This window comes from Schistocerca gregaria, chromosome 2 (genome assembly GCF_023897955.1).
Source record: "Schistocerca gregaria isolate iqSchGreg1 chromosome 2, iqSchGreg1.2, whole genome shotgun sequence".
In the NCBI taxonomy this organism is placed as follows: Eukaryota; Metazoa; Arthropoda; class Insecta; order Orthoptera; family Acrididae; genus Schistocerca; species Schistocerca gregaria.
Window position 1 is genome coordinate 988,784,936 of NC_064921.1, and position 16,585 is coordinate 988,801,520.

At 41.3% G+C, this 16,585-nt stretch overlaps 1 protein-coding gene across 2 annotated transcripts in view; it reads right to left on the minus strand.

Annotated features, from left to right (window-relative positions):
• LOC126335484 (L-threonine 3-dehydrogenase, mitochondrial) overlaps positions 1–16,585 on the minus strand; it is a 265,944-nt gene that overhangs the window by 192,590 nt on the left and 56,769 nt on the right. Inside the window, exon 1 of one of the 2 annotated variants that reach the window (XM_049998805.1) lies at positions 7,926–7,991. The exons of the other annotated variant lie outside the window; for it this stretch is intronic. Within the exon in view, the coding sequence (XP_049854762.1) occupies positions 7,926–7,959 (34 nt within the window). The 5' untranslated portion in view covers positions 7,960–7,991. Of the gene's footprint in view, positions 1–7,925; positions 7,992–16,585 lie in introns of those variants that run through there. 2 annotated transcript variants of the gene reach the window in all.

The following is a 16,585-nucleotide window of genomic DNA, read 5'->3' on the forward strand; positions in this document are numbered from 1 at the left end:
CAAGGAGCACAAGGAAGCGATACAGACAATGCAGCACATGGTAACAAGAGATGAGGACTAATTTCATACATAATTATTGCAAAGTACCACGATGTATTCAGCCATGTTTTGAATAAATTGATAAAAATGTTCAGCCGTGAATAAATAAATTTATTTCCCGTAGTAATGGTTCTTACTTTTTTTTCTTTATTGACTCTAATCCCTAGTAAAAAATTATTTTAAGTGGGACTCGTGTTTCCCACTGGACACAAGGAACAATAAATGTAAGGAACTATTTATTCCTCCTCGAATTCAGAGGGACATACACTTCCCACTTAAAATAATTATGAAACTACAAACAACAATTGATTATAGAAACATGGCCTTACTCAGTATCCATTACAAAAATAGGAAACCAATTTTTACATTAATACGCAATATTTTAATTAATTTGGTCGTGAAGTATTAAGTCACTATCTAACTGGGAGCAAATTTCGCCCAAAGCCTGCCTTAGAAAGAAATTCAATACTGCTTCAGCACATTATTTGATACAAATTATGTTCCACGTGTCTCCCTCAGTTTGCAAGCGCTACTGCCACTCATCTCTGCGGTGTGTTAAGAAATCTTTAAAACATACCCGGAACATTTCGTAAAACTTGACTCCACCGGAAAACCCGCTGTTCCAGCCGCATCATTGGGAGTGCTGTACTCTTATCTTTTGACATAACTTCAAACAGAAAAATCCATAGGACTGAGGGCAGATGATCCTGCAGGCCGAGGTACAAGCTATGTTTGACATAGTCATCTTATGGTCAAATTCACACTTGTGTACAAAATCGAGCGATTTTCTATAGACGTTGTAGAGGGACTGTCTGTGGACACGTAGCTGCACCTCGTGCAATGAGAATAATGGGTCGTGAAAGAAGTCGACGAAAGAATAATCGTTAGTGGAAACGTGAACTGTTTGCTGAGGGACCTCGTTTCGGCAGTAATTTATTTTTGACTTTGAAAGTAGAAGACAGAATATTTTTTTCCAACATCGTTTACTGATACTTAACTTTTTGTTGGCTAACTCCTTGATAACAAACATCTTCTTGTTGCGATTTTTACATTTGAAATTACTAACTTTTCACAACATAAAGCCGCTTGCAAATCTTCAATCTGGTTCAACACTTTCTCTGTACGCCACATCTTGATACGTGATGATTAAAATGAAAAACAAAAGTAATAGAAAAAACCGATGAAGCGTTTTCCCTGACACAAATAGAGTAACTGGAGGTCATGTTTACCAACACGTCGACACTACGAAGGGTTGTGTAACTTTATCTACGAATTGCCCATTGTTTCCCATTTCGAACGTTAGTCAAATGTTCTGTGATTTTGTTGCAAAAACGTGTGTATAGAAAAGAAATGTCTGTTAGTTGCCTGTATACAGAATCGCTCGATTGTCTACAGATAGTGTCTAGATACAGAAAGCGCTTGGCTTTGTATACTAGTGTGTACAACGTCTAACGTCGTATTAGGACGTCAGATGTCTTAATAAGCAACAAAGTGAGTCTGTGCCCCACCAAACATTTACCATATTCTCCAACGTTGCACAGAGTAAGGTAGGCCTTGGGTGAAATGTTAGTCGAATTAGATCTAACTTATCGAAAAATTTGCATTTCAGTTGCATTAAGGACAATAATACTTATTGAAGCTAGTGGCGGCATGTAACTACACTTTCGCAATTATCTTGCAAACGTCTTGTTAGTGTACCCATGTTTACTGGAACGTTTCTGCCTTTTTTCTTGTACATTTTCACAGCGTCAGTTTTCACTATTAATTGTGATCCGTCCTACATATGTAACACAAACATATTTTAGTCTAAGAGCTTTTAAAAATCTCAGGTATTTTCCTAAATGGAAATGAAGTGCTACTTCTCTCAGCATTGAACACTGGAATAAAATTCACATTTTATTAGAGCTTTTTTAAAATAAATAACAACCTACTCTTCGATTACGTGACCTAGATTTCAGAATAAAAACAGTCGTGGTTGCGAAGTTATTTAATATCAATAACGAATTTCACCCTTTTGGGGCATGAACAGATTTTGTAAAAATATTTGGTTATGTAACCCATCCGACGCAGACAGCTTAACCCAAGAGCTTGAACATTTGATGACTGTTTTTAAGGAAAATGGATACACCGAGAAGCAGATTCGTCGGGCTATGGAGTTTGGACCATCTCCGGAGGTGTACAAAAAGGAACATAGATCTGTGGCCTTTCTTGCTTATGCTGGAAGCTTATCGTTTAAGACTGGACGAATTTTAAGGAATTTTAACATTAAGAGTGTGTTCCGTCCACCTTCTAAGATTAGGGCTCTGTTCGGCTCTGTGAAGGATGGTTTGAGGCTTAGGAAACCCGGGGTGTACAAAATTCCGTGTCAATGTGGGAAAGCTTACATTGGCCGTTCTATTCGCACAGTGCATGACAGGTGTTTGGAACATCGAGGCTACAACAGCCGGAAAAATCGGCGGTAGCAGAACACTGTCAACATGAGGGACACAATATGAAATTTGCGGAAACTGTTGTGGGTGCCAATATTTCCGATTTTTGGAACAGTGTCTATAAAGAGGCGATTGAAACAAGGTTGGCTGATAATTTAATCAGCAGAGACAATGGGTTTCCTCTTAGCAAGACGTGGAATCCTGTATTATCTCGCATCAAAACTGAACGCTCTTCGGTGCGCCCTTGATTGCCATATATCGTTGCCAGCAGTGTTTCACCAAGGGCGGCGCCACCTCCCTGTCTAGGAAGGCAGAAACCGCGATGGACGGCGCATGCGCCGTGTACTGAACGGTGGCATATATATAGGACTTTGATTTGCAGCCTGGCGTCAGTTCTCAGTTTGACTCATCAGCAGAAGCAGCATTTCCTGAAGATGGCGACCAGTTGGATCGTCGAAATATCGAGTCAAGTTGATTTTAGGATCTGGCAGCAAACGCGAAGAGACTTTCAAGTCTGATTTCTGTTACTTTATCGTGATGATCATTCTCACTACGTAGCCGAGTGCCAACAGAATATTTTCGCAATCAGAGGAGAAAACTAGCGATTGAAATTTCATGAGAAGATCCCATCACAACGAAAAACGCCTTGTTTTGATGATTGCCACTCCAATTCACGTATCATGTCTGTCGCACTCTCCCCCATATTTCGCGATAATAAAAATCAGACTGCCCTTCTTTGAACTTTCTCGATGAGATCCGTCAGTTGCACTTGATGCGATTCCCACACCGCACAGCAATACTGCAGAATGGGGCGAACAAGCGTGGTGTAAGCAGTCCCTTCCGGATGCCATAAAGAATACAGAGCGCCGCCAAATGCAGGTGGTGGGTAATGTCGGTAGCAATGACACGTGTCGCTTTGGATCGGAGGAGATTCTCTCTGGTTTCGTGCGGCTAGCGGAAATGGTAAAGACTGCCAGTCTTGCATGCGGAATTAAGGCGGAGCTCACCATCTGCAGCATCGTCGATAGAGCCGACTGTGGTTCTTTGGTGCAGAGCCGAGTGGAGGGTCTGAATCAAAGGCTCAGGCGGTTCTGTGACAGTGTAGGCTGGAGATTCCTCGACTTGCGCCATAGAGCGGTGGGTTTCCGGGCTCCACTTAATAGGTCAGGGTTCACAACACACAGGAAGACGCTGCACGAGTTGCGGGGGCTGTGGGGGAGGTATTGGGCGGTGTTGTAGGTTAGAGGGTCCCAGGAAACCACAGAAAGGGAGTCCAGCTGAGGCAAGTAAAACACAGGAAGGTGGTTGTAGAAACGATCGGTATTGTAGTTGTAAATTGTCGTAGCTGTGTTGGGGAAGAAACAGAGCGCCAAGCCCTAATAGAAAGCACTGAAGCTCATTTTGTTACAGGTACGGAAACCTGGCTATAGCCGGAAATAAGTTGAGCCGAAATTGTTTTCAAACGACCAAACAGTGTTCAGGAAGGATAAGTTAAATACAGTTGGCGGTGGAGTATTAACCGCTTTACCTTTTGGTGAAATTGAAGTAGACAGTTTCTGGGAAATAGTACGGGTAGAGGCCATACTTGACAATCGGAAACATTGGACCGTTTTACCGACCCCCGACTCAGAAGATAAAGTTCCTGAACAGTTCGAATGTAACTTGAGTTTCGTTTCAAATAGGTCCCCAACTAATACAATAATAGTCGGTGGAGACTTCAATCTACCCACGATGTGCTGGAAAAAGTATACGTTTAAAGCTGGCGGCAGGCATAAAACGTCATCCTAAATTGTACTGAATGCTTTGTCAGAAAATTATTTTGAACCATTAGTTCATGAGCCCACTCGAATCGGAAATGGCTGCGAAAGCATACTTGACCCCTTACCAACAACTAATCCTGGACAAATGTGGTGTATTGTGACGGATACCGAGATTAGCGACCACAAGGCACTTGCTGCTAGGCTGAATTCCGGAACACCCACAACAATAAAAAAAACGCAAAGTATATCTATTTAAAAAAGCTGATAAATATGCTCTTAACGCCTTTTTAAGAGACAGACTGCAGTCCTTCAGATCTGATCATGTACGTTGTGGAATGATCCAAAGAGATAGTATCGACAGCAATTGAGAGATACATAACACACAAATTAATAAGTGATGGTACTGATCGCCCATGGTACACAAAACAGGTCAGATCGCTGTTGGAGAAGCAGTGAAAAAGCATGTCAGATTTAAAAGAACCCAAAATCCCCGTACTGGCAAAGTTTTGCAGATGTTCGAAATATAGTGCGTACTTCAATGCGAGATGCTTTCAATAATTTCCACAACGAAACTCTGTCTCGAAATATGGCAGAAAACCTAAAGAGATTCTGGTCTTACATAAAGCACACCAGTGGCAAGGCGCAATCAATACATTCACTGTGCGATGACAAAGGTGAAGTCACTGATGACAGTGCCACTAAAGCAGAGTTATTAGACACGATTTTCCGAAACTGCCCCACCAAAGAAGACGAAGTAAATATTCGTGAATTCCAATCAAGAACAACTGCCAAGATGAAAAACATAGAAATAGGTAGCTTCGGTGTCGCAAAGCAGCTTAAATCACTCAATGAAAGCAAGGCTTCCGGTCCAGATTGTATACCAGTCAGGTTTCCCTCATAGTATGGTGACAAAATAGCTCCATATTTAGCAATTATATACAACCGCTCGTTCACAGAAAGATCCGTACCTAAAGACTGGAAAATTGCTCAGGCCACACCAGTATTCAAAAAGAGAAGTAAAAGTAATCTGTTGAATTACAGGCCCATATCGCGAACGTCAATTTGAAGTAGAGTTTTGAACATATACTGTATTTTGACATAATGAAGTACCTCGAAGAAAACGATTTATTGACACATAGTCAGCACGGATTCAGAAAATATCGTTCTTGCAAGACACAAGTAGTTCCTTATACTCATGAAGTAATGAGTGCTATCAACAGGGGATGTCAAATTGATTCCATATTTTTAGATTTCCAGAAGGCTTTCGACACCGTTCCTCATAAGCGTCTTATTAACCAAAATGTGTGCCTATGGAATATCGCCGCAGTTGTGCGACTGGATTCGTGATTTCCTGTCGGAAAGGTCACAGTTCGTACTAATAGGCGGAAAGTCATCGAGTAAAACAGAAGTAATATCTAGCGTTCCCCAAGGAAGTGTTATAGGCCCTCTATTGTTCCTGATCTATATTAACGACATAGGAGACAATCAGAGTATCCCACTTAGATTGTTTGCAAATGGTATCATTTACCGTCTTGTAAAGTCACCAGAAGTCCAAAAGAATTGCAAAATATTTAGATAGATATCTGTATGGTGCGAAAACTGGCAACAGACCCTGAATAAAGTAAAGTGTGAAGTTATTCACATCAGTACTTAAAGAAATCCGCTAAATTTCGATTACGCGAGCAGTTACTCAAATCTTAAGGCTCTAAATTCAACTAAATACTTAGGGATTACAATTACAAATAACCTAAATTGGAACGATCACTCCAAAGCCTGTGATTCATTGACAGAACACCTAGAAGGTGCAACAGGTCTACTAAAGATACTGCTTACACCACGCTTGTACGCCCTATTCTGCAGTATTGCTGTGCGGTGTGGGAATCGCATCAGGTACGACTGACGGATCACATCGTAAAAATTCAAAGAAGGGAAGCTCTTTTTGTATTATGGCAGAAATAGTGGAGATAGTGCTACAGATATGATACGTGAATTGGAATGGCAATCATCAAAACAATGGCGTTTTACGTTGCAATGGGGTCTTCTCATGAAATTTCAATCACAAGTTTTCTGCTCTGATTGCGAAAACATTCTATTGGCACTCACTTCCGTGATGATAAATGATTATCGCGATAAAATAAGAGAAATCAGTGTTTGCACAGAAAAATGTAAGTGCTCGTTTTTCCCGCGCGGCTTTTGAGGGTGGAACGGTAGAGAGACAGCTTTAATGTGGTTCATTGAACCCTCTGCCAGGTACTTTATTGTGAATATCGGAGTAATGACGTAGATGTACATGTAGATGTTACAGTTTTGTAAGCTGTTCCTCATCTGAAGGATATACGATCCGTCACAACAAAGAATACAAATAGTACAATCTCAGCTATATTCCACAGTGCATCCACAACAGAGTACACAGCTGTGATTGGAACTGTAGGTAGGTGCTAGCAGCGAAGAGAAAGATGTGGTATTGGCAGTACGTCAGTCAAATAATGGCATCGTGTGTTTTGTTATTTGCTTTTGGACGTTGCAATAGCAAACAATTTCATAGAGTGGAACTCTAAAAATAAAGGAAAATGTGAGCAAATTTGTTTTCATATTGCTTTTCTAAGGCAGCTTTTGACTGTGAGAAATATAAAGAGAAGGGGAGGGCAAGTGTTCATCATGAAAAATAAATAAGGAGTTTGTGTAGTTTTCCGTTTCTTATCAAACCGAGAGAATTAAAGAAAAAGATCACAGCAGCGAATGAAAAATAAATAAACGTAAAACTTTAGACACAAAAATGAAGAAATGGCACAAATAGAAACATTCTATATACACTGGCTATAAGGCAAAATAACTAAACGAATTTAAAGTGTTTTGTCAATAACGTGCACAGATGTGTATATTTCTAGCAAACAGTGTAAAAAAGACACTAAATACCTTTACTAAGCTTATCTGTAACAGACAGGAAAAAATTTACATAAACTTACGAGAGGCACAAGGCACACAATGCACTACTGAAACAATTTAGCGATATCTCGCGCATTAGGCGTCACACAGTGAGTCTGTTGGTTCCGAACAGTTTATACATTCAATGCTAGATCGCACCCTTTCCACATCCGGAATGACTCCCCCCGGTATGCACACGGAGTGCACACTGGCTTCCTTCCTCTCCTTGGCAGCCATGTTCCTAAGGGGCCCCGTTACGCGTCTAACGTTGGAGCTCCCAACTACCAGCAAACCCACCCTCTGTGAATGCCCAGACCTTGCGGGCCGAGAAGATTCCTCTGGCACAGGATGGACGACTACATATGGCTCAGAGACTTCTTCAGCCACAGATAATGTGCGCAACCTGTTCGTCAAACGAACTGGGGAGTCCCTACGATCGGCCCCTCGGAAAGTCCTTCGCTGCCTGCCAGCCTTTGGAACGTCCACACGACCACAGGTGAGGGGTCAACGTCAGTGCAGGCAGTACCCGGGGCGGTCACAGCAGTGGACCGTTCGGGAGACACCTGGGACGGGCTCGTTCTACCCTCCACAGTGCTGCCCTTGGCAGCAGCCTCAAGCTGTGTGACGGAAGCCAACACCATCTGGAGCTGTGTGCGGAGGGTCATCAACCTAGCTTGCATCTGTGCACAGCAATCACAGTTCCTGTCCATTGCTGAAATCGCGCTTGTGTGAAGCTTGTAGAAATATATAACAAACGAATGATGTACTCAGCTTATTAGCAGCATCAACTCGAGGTACTCTTCCATTGACGGTCTAACCAACACTGAGCTACACTAACGAAAGAAAACGAAAGCCTGTACGATACGAAGGTCGATACAAGCGTCGATAACAACAGCTTGTGCGTAGTGAGCACTTAAACTAGCAAGAAACTACAAAAATGAACCAGTAACTACATAGATAACTGAATATGGCCGGCTTATTATACTTCCATTTTACTGCAGATATGTATCATTTAGTACAGATAATGATGCGTGCTTATTTGCAGTCGTAAAACATTTTACAATAAGGAGCACAAGGAAGCGACACAGACAATGCAGCACACGGTAGCAAGAGATAAGGACTAATTTCATACATAACTACTGCAAAGTACCACGATGTATTCAGCCATGTTTTGAATAAATTGATAAAAATGTTCAGCCGTGAATAAATAAATTTGTTTCACGTAGTAATGGTTCTTACTTTTTTTTCTTTATTCACTCTAATCCCTAGTAAAAAATTATTTTAAGTGGGACTCGTGTTTCCCACTGGACACAAGGAACAATAAATTTAAGGAACCATTTATTCCTCCTCGAATTCAGAGGGACATACACTTCCCACTTAAAATAATTATGAAACTACAAACAACAATCGATTTTAGAAACATGGCCTTACTCAGTATCCATTCCAAAAGTGAGAAACCAATTTTTACATTATTACGCAATATTTTAATTAATTTGGTCATGAAGTATTAAGTCACTATCTAACTGTGAGCAAATTTCGCCCAAAGCCTGCCTTAGAAAGAAATTCATTACTGCTTCAGCACATTATTTGATACATACCCGGAACATTTCGTAAAACTTGACTCCACCGGAAAACCCGCTGTTCCAGCCGCATCATTGGGAATGCTGTACTCTTCTCTTTTGACATAACTTCAAACAGAATAATCCATAGGACTGAGGGCAGATGATCCTGCAGGCCGAGGTACAAGCTATGTTTGACATAGTCATCTTAAGGTAGATACACACTTGTGTACAAACCGAGCGATTTTCTATAGACGTTGTAGAGGGACTGTCTGTGGACACGTAGCTGCACCTCGTGCAATAAGAATAATGGGTCGTGAAAGAAGTCGAAGAAAGAATAAGCCTTAGTGGAAACGTGAACTGTTTTCTGAGGGGCCTCGTTTCGGCAGTAATTTATTTTTGACTTTGAAAGTAGAAGACAGAATATTTTTTTCCAACATCGTTTACTGATACTTAACTTTTTGTTGGGTAACTCCTTGATAACAAACATCTTCTTGTTGCGATTTTTACATTCGGAATTATTAACTTTTCACAACATAAAGCCGCGTGAAAATCTTCAATCTAGTTCAACACTTTCTCTGTAGGCCACATCTTGATACGTGATGATTAAAATGAAAAACAAAAGTATCAGAAAAAACCAATGAAGCGTTTTCCCTGACACAAAGAGAGTAACTGGAGGTCATGTCTACCAACACGTCGACACTACGAAATGTTGCGCAACTTTATCTACGAATTGCCCATTGTTTCCCATTTCGAAAGTTAGTCAAATGTTCTGTGATTTTGTTGCAAAAACGTGTGTATAGAAAAGAAATGTCTCTCAGTTGCCTGTAAACAGAAACCCTCGATTGTCTACAGACAGTGTCTAGATACAGAAAGCGCTTGGCTTTGTATACTAGTGTGTACAACGTCGAAGGTCGTATTGGGACGTCAGATGTCTTAATGAGCAACAAAGTGAGCCTGTGCCCCACCAAACATTTACCATATTCTCCAACGTTGCACAGGGTAAGGTAGGCCTTGGGTGAAATGTTAGTCGAATTAGATCTAACTTAATCGAAAAATTTGCATTTCAGTTGCATTAAGGACAATAATACTTATTGAAGCTAGTGGCGGCCTGTAACTACACTTTCGCATTTATCTCGCAAACTTCTTGTTAGTGGACCCATGTGTACTGGAACGTTTCTGCTTTTTTTCTTGTACACTTTCACAGCGTCAGTTTTCACTATTAATTATGATCCGTTCTACATATGTAACACAAACATATTTTTGTCTAAGAGCTTTTAAAAATCTCAGATATTTTCTTAAATGGAAATGAATTGCTACTTCTCTTAGCATTGAATACTGGAATAAAATTCACATTTTATTAGTACTTTTATAAAATAAATAACAACCCACTCTTCGATTACGTGACTTAGATTTCAGAATAAAAACAGTCGTGGTTGCGAAGTTATTTAATATCAATAACGCATTTCACCCTTTTGGGGCATCATCAGATTTTTTAAAAATATTTGGTTATGTAATCCATCTGTCATGAAGCAATGTAAAATGGAAAATGGGTACTAAAGTAACTGGATGGGCGTATGGATTCCTTATCTAGTTACTTTTGATTCCCTTTTTTATTTTACATGTCTTTATTGGGAATGTGTTACATATACAGCTGCTTTTACACAATCTGAATATACGTTATTGATGTTAAATGCAAATAGCTTCGCAATCAAGACAGTTTTTATTCTGAAATATCTAAACCTGTTGCTGTATCACCCTGCTAGAATGAAATGGAAAATTTTTTATATGAGTTAGATATATTTACCCAGAGCCCAAGAAAAGTCGACTTATTTCTAGCGGTGGCGTGGGTTGGGGTGGACACCAAATTATACGTAGCTTGTAGGGCAAAAAAGTTCTCGAACCGTCTCTGCTGGTCAATTTAATTTCATTGTATGCATGAGTTAGAAGAAAAACGTTCTGTCATAATACCTCAGTGAGCAAAAAGATCTTACTTTAATAACATTTTCCCACTAATACTGGTATTATTAATAAAGAAATGTTAATGTGTAACTGTGTACGAGCTAGAGGTAGTCAGTTTTCGCCGTCACCGCCGTCATCGTGTGCCGATACAGACTGGAAGCAGACATGTTGGGTGCTTCAGTTCGTCGGTCCGTAATCGGGTGTCGTCGTTGGTTGCGAGGCCACGCTTCTTCTTCCACTGTAGACACTTCACTGTAGTCCTGGTGTTTCTTTGCTTTCCGGCGTCGTCCGATGTAGGCGTAGACTAATGCTTCTCATCCATTAAACTACTTTTATAAGTCTATAAACTAGTAAGGGTACGTTATATTTCTTTTATTTTTTCCTCTTTTAATGGTGACAGTTGCCTTGCTTTAGAACAGGTAGACGTGAAAGTGTAGCAGAAAATCTTCCAAAGATCTGTTCGGTTCAGTGTTGAAGAGCGAGCCTAGAAATACGGAAAATTTTAGATACATTTATTTTTTTCTCGACGTGTTGTATTTATTTTTATTTACACGTCAAGTTCCGTAGGACCAAATCGAGGAGCAAATCTCCAAGGTCATGAGGCGTGTCAGTACATGAAATTACAACATAAAAGTAATAACAGATACAAATAAACGTTCATGAACCTGAAAAAAGTCAGTCCATAAGTTATAGAAACGCTATCAGCAATACAATAAGAATCAGCTTAATTTTTAAAGAAACTCCTCGACACAATAGAAGGAGGCGCTCATGAGGAAACTCTTCAGTTTCGATTTGAAAGCGCCGGCCGCGGTGGTCTAGCGGTTCTAGCCGCGCAGGCCGGAACCGCGCGACTGCTACGGTCGCAGGTTCGAATCCTGCCTCGGTCATGGATGTGGGTGATGTCCTTAGGTTAGTTAGGTTTAAGTAGTTCTAAGTTCTAGGGGACTGATGACCACAGATGTTAAGTCCCATAGTGCTCAGAGCCATTTGAACCATTTGAACCGATTTGAAAGCGCGTGGATTACTGCTAAGATTTTTGAAGTAGAATGTCAGCTTATTGAAAATGGAAGCAGCAGTATACTGCACACCTTTTAGCACAAGAGTTAAGGAAGTCCGATCCAAATGTAGGTTTGATTTCTGCCGAGTATTAACCGACTGAAAGCTGCTTATTCTTGGGAATAAAAGAATATTGGTAACAAGAAACGACAATAAGGAATATACATATTGAGAGGCCAATGTCAAAATACCCAGACTCGTGAACAGAGGTCGACATGAGGTTCGTGAACTCACACCACTTATTGCCCGAATGGCCCGTTTATGAGCCAAAAATATCCTTGTAAAATGGGAAGATTTAACCCAAAAAAAGCGAATGAAAATAAGCAAAGTAGACTAATTTTCGTGTCGAAGTATCACTCACTTATGATACCGTTCGAATAGTAAAAATGGCAGTATTAAATCTTTGAACAGGATCCTGAACGTGGGCTTTCGACGACAGCTTACTATCTATCTGAACACCTAGAAATTTGAACTGTTCAGTTTCACTAATCATATTCCCGATCTGTGAAATTAAAACGTCAGGTTTTGTTCAATTGTGTGTCAGAAACTGTAAAAACTGAGTCTTACTGTGATTTAATGTTAGTTTATTTTCTACAGGCCATGAACTGAGGTCATGTACTGCACTATTTGAAACCGAGCTATTGTTGCACACATCATCCTTTACTACCAAGCTAGTCTCATCAGCAAACAGAAATATTTTAGAGTTACCCGTAATACTAGAGGGCATATCATTTATATAAATACGGAATCGAGTGGCCCCAACATTGATCCCTGGGGCACCCCCCCCCCCCACCTCACCCCCCACTTGACAATACACCACTCAGATCCCACATCACAGCCATTATCAACATTGGGAATAATAACCGTTTGCTGCCTGTTGCTAAGATAAAAGGTGAACCAATTATGAGTTGCTCCCCATATTCCGTAATAGTCCAACTTCAGGAGCAATATTTTGTGATCAACACAATCAAATGCCTTACTTAAATCAAAAAATACGCCAAGCGTTCGAAAGCTTTTGTTTATCCCATCCAGTACCTCACAGGGAAGAGAGAATATAGCAATGTTCAGTTTTTAAACGACTTCTTAAACCGAACTGTACATTTGATAGCAAATCGTATGATATAAAATGATCAAAAAAATCTACTTATACACACATACCCTGCAAGACAATGTACAGTGGATTGGGGAGGGTACAGCACACTAATACTATATCAGTTTTCTGTCGTGTTCCCTTCACGTGCTGAGCGAGGAAAAAGCAACTGTCAATATGTCTCTATACGCACCCTATTTTTTCTTATCTTACTTTCATGATCACCACGCGAGATATAAGGTCGTGGTGGTATAATCGTCGCATAGTGTTTTTCGAATACAAATTCTTTAAATTTACACAACACCGTTTTGCGATGACTGCATCGTCTAGCTTTCAAGGGTTTCCATTTTCCCAAGCGTCTTTGTTACACTTTCGTATGGGCTATAGCGACCTGTTACGATGATGGCAGCACGTCTCTCAGCGCGTTCGATGTCTCTTGATAAGAGCTCCCAAACACTGAAACAGTACTCTGGCGGCTTATATGTGATTTCAGTTACAGATGCGTTACGTTTTCCCAGAACCCTTCCAACAAATCCACTTTTGTTCTCTTTCCCGACACTGATTGTAAGCGAACGTTTCATTTCTTATAGATTCTTAATATTACCCCCAAATACTGATCTGGGGTGCTGAAGAAGTTCGCCTCTAATCTTGTGATCCGGAACTATCGGTAATTTTTTCCCAGTTTCAACATTTAAAGAGAGCAGTCATTCATTACGCCAAGTGGAAATGCTGTCGAAGCCTTTCTGCATTGTGATCGACCAACGACGACGCTTTCCGATAGACAATAGCATCGTCAGCGAATGATCTTACATTGCTGCTGATCCCACCTGACAAATCGGTTATGCACGAGGGTTGGAACTTAAATAGCGGCAACTATTTATTCACAACCGATAAAAAAGAGTTACATGTTTGCACCTGTTACTGTCATTCAAAGTAGTCACCAGTGTTGTGTAGAACCCGTTGACAGCGATGTGGAAGACGTAATATACTGTTAGCAAAGCCTGTTCTGTTGATGGTGCGAATGGAGCTGTGGCTCTGAGCACTATGGGACTTTACATCTATGGTCATCAGTCCCCTAGAACTTAGAACTCCTTAAACCTAAGGACATCACATAACACCCAGCCATCACGAGGCAGAGAAAATCCCTGACCCCGCCGGGAATCGAACCCGGGAACCCGGGCGTGGGAAGCGAGAACGCTACCGTACGACCTTGAGATGCGGGCAATGGAGCTGTCTGCTACTTGTCAAACGTCTGGAACACTTCTGAAGCGAATGCCACGAAGTAGTTCCTTCATCTTCGTAATCAAATCAAAGTCAGACGGACGTAAGTCCGCGGAGTATGGTGGATGGTACAGTACTTTCCAGTCCCATCGACCGAACAGAGCAGCCACAGCTTGCGCTGTATACGCCCGGGCATTGTCGTGCAAAATGATGAGTGGGTGCGGAGTTAAGTGTCGCCGCTTCTTTCGCAAAGCTGGTCGCAGGTGATGCTCCAAAACCGAAAGTAATACTGTGCATTGACGGTCTTCCGTGGATGAACGTTATTGCCTTAGGATAACACCATCACAGTCGTACACGAGAATCACCATAACTTTCACCGGCTCTGACGCACTTTCGACTTTCGGGGCGACCTGTAATGACGCCATTTGTTGGACTGGCGTTTCAGTTTTGGCTTCGTGGCATTCGCTTCCGAACTGTTCCAGAGATTCGACAGGTAGTAGAACGCTCCATTCGCACCATCAACAGAACAGAGTCTTAACGCCGGCCGGTGTGGCCGTGCGGTTCTAGGCGCATCAGTCTGGAACCGCGTGACCGCTACGGTCGCAAGTTCGAATCGTGCCTCGGGCATGGATGTGTGTGATGTCCTTAGGTTAGTTAGGTTTAAGTAGCTCTAAGTTCTAGGGGACTGATGACCACAGATGTTAAGTCCCGTAGTGCTCAGAGCCATTGGAACCATTTTAGCCAGACTCTTAACGGCATACTACGCCTTCTACATCGCTGGCAACGGATTCTTTACAACGCTGGTGAGCTTTAAATTAAATTGATATTTAGGAAGGGAGACTGTCTTTAGCTTACGTTGTTTCTAGCAGCAGAACTTTAACCATCTGGTTTTCCAGAGATTTGATTTACATCAGTGAGAAGATTTAGGGCGTTATTGTCTTGCTACGATTAGAATAAATTATTAATATAGATGAAGATAGAAAAGAGTAATCTGAGGAAACATTTTTTTTCCAATCTTTCACGCAGAACTGTAAAGTTGGGCGACGAAGTGAAAGGCTTCGATTTCTTTAAAAATTGTGAAATTTATTAGCTATTACGATCGCAAAGGTTTAGGGCTTACATCCCAGCTGGTCGTAAGATAGCCTCTGGCACTTAAAGTGGTTATTAACTGCTCCACGTATTTATACGAATAAAATGCCAAGGTGCACAACGGATTGGATTTGTCATTAAACTGTAAGTCCCTGTTGTAACTAATAATCTACATCTACATCTACATCCATACTCCGCAAGCCACCTGACGGTGTGTCGCGGAGGGTACCCTCCCTTCTATTCCAGTTTCGTATTGTTCGTGGAAAGAAGGAGTGACGGTATGCTTCTGTGTGGGCTCTAATCTCTCTGATTTTATCCTCATGGTCTCTTCGCGAGATATACGTAGGAGGGAGCAATATACTGCTTGACTCTTCGGTGAAGGTATGTTCTCGAAACTTTAACAAAAGCCCGTACCGAGCTACTGAGCGTCTCTCCTGCAGAGTCTTCCACTGGAGTCTATCTATCATCTGGACTGGACTGGGCCGGGTGAGAGCAAAGCCGCCTTGGGTGTTAGCACGTCTAAAGCAGTGTGTTTTTTTACCACCCTTCGGCTTGATGCCAGCTTCAGTTTTTAAAGGTCTCGAAAATTCTTAATATCACGATATGAGGACTGAATCAGTATACAGAAAAAACACTGGCATTCACTGGCATTCAAAGCAAGGGTTGTAACATTAAGAGTGCAATGTGAATTCCACAGTTAGCTGCAGAAGAGAGAGCAGATAGGTGGGGGGAGTACATTGAAGGCCTGTATGAAGTGGAGGACTTGTCTCATGACGTGTTAGAAGAAGAAACTGAAGTTGATATGGATGACCTAGGGGATCCGGTGTTAGAGTCAGAAAAGAGCTCAGGAAGACTTGAGATTAAATAAAGCCTAAGGGATATAGACAACATTCCATCGGAGTTTGTAAAATCATTGGAGGAAGTGGTACCCAGACGACTATTCAAGCTGGTGTGTAGATTCTGCGAGACTTTCGGAAAAATATCATCCACACAATTCCGAAGACAGGAAAGGCAGATAAGTGCGAAAACAGAAACTGACACACAGTCAGCTTAACAGCTCATGCATCCAAGCTGCTGGGAGGAATAAGATACAGAAGAATGGCCAAGAAAATGGAGACTCTGTTAGAGGACGATCAATTTGGCCTTAGGAAAGTTAAAGGCACCAGAGAGGCAGTTCTCATGTTATGCTTGATAATGGTAGCAAGACTGAAGAAAAGTCAAGACACGCTCATAGGACTCGTCGACTTATAGAAAGCATTCGACAACGCAAAATGGTCCAAGAAGTTCGAAATTCTGAGAAGAACAGCAGTAAGCTGTAGGTAAAAACGTGTGGAATACAATATGTTCACGAACCAAGAGGGAATAATAAGACTGGAGGACCGAGAACGGGGATGCAGTCTTTGACCCTTATTGTTCAATCTATACATCAAATAAGCAATGATGGAAATAAAAGAA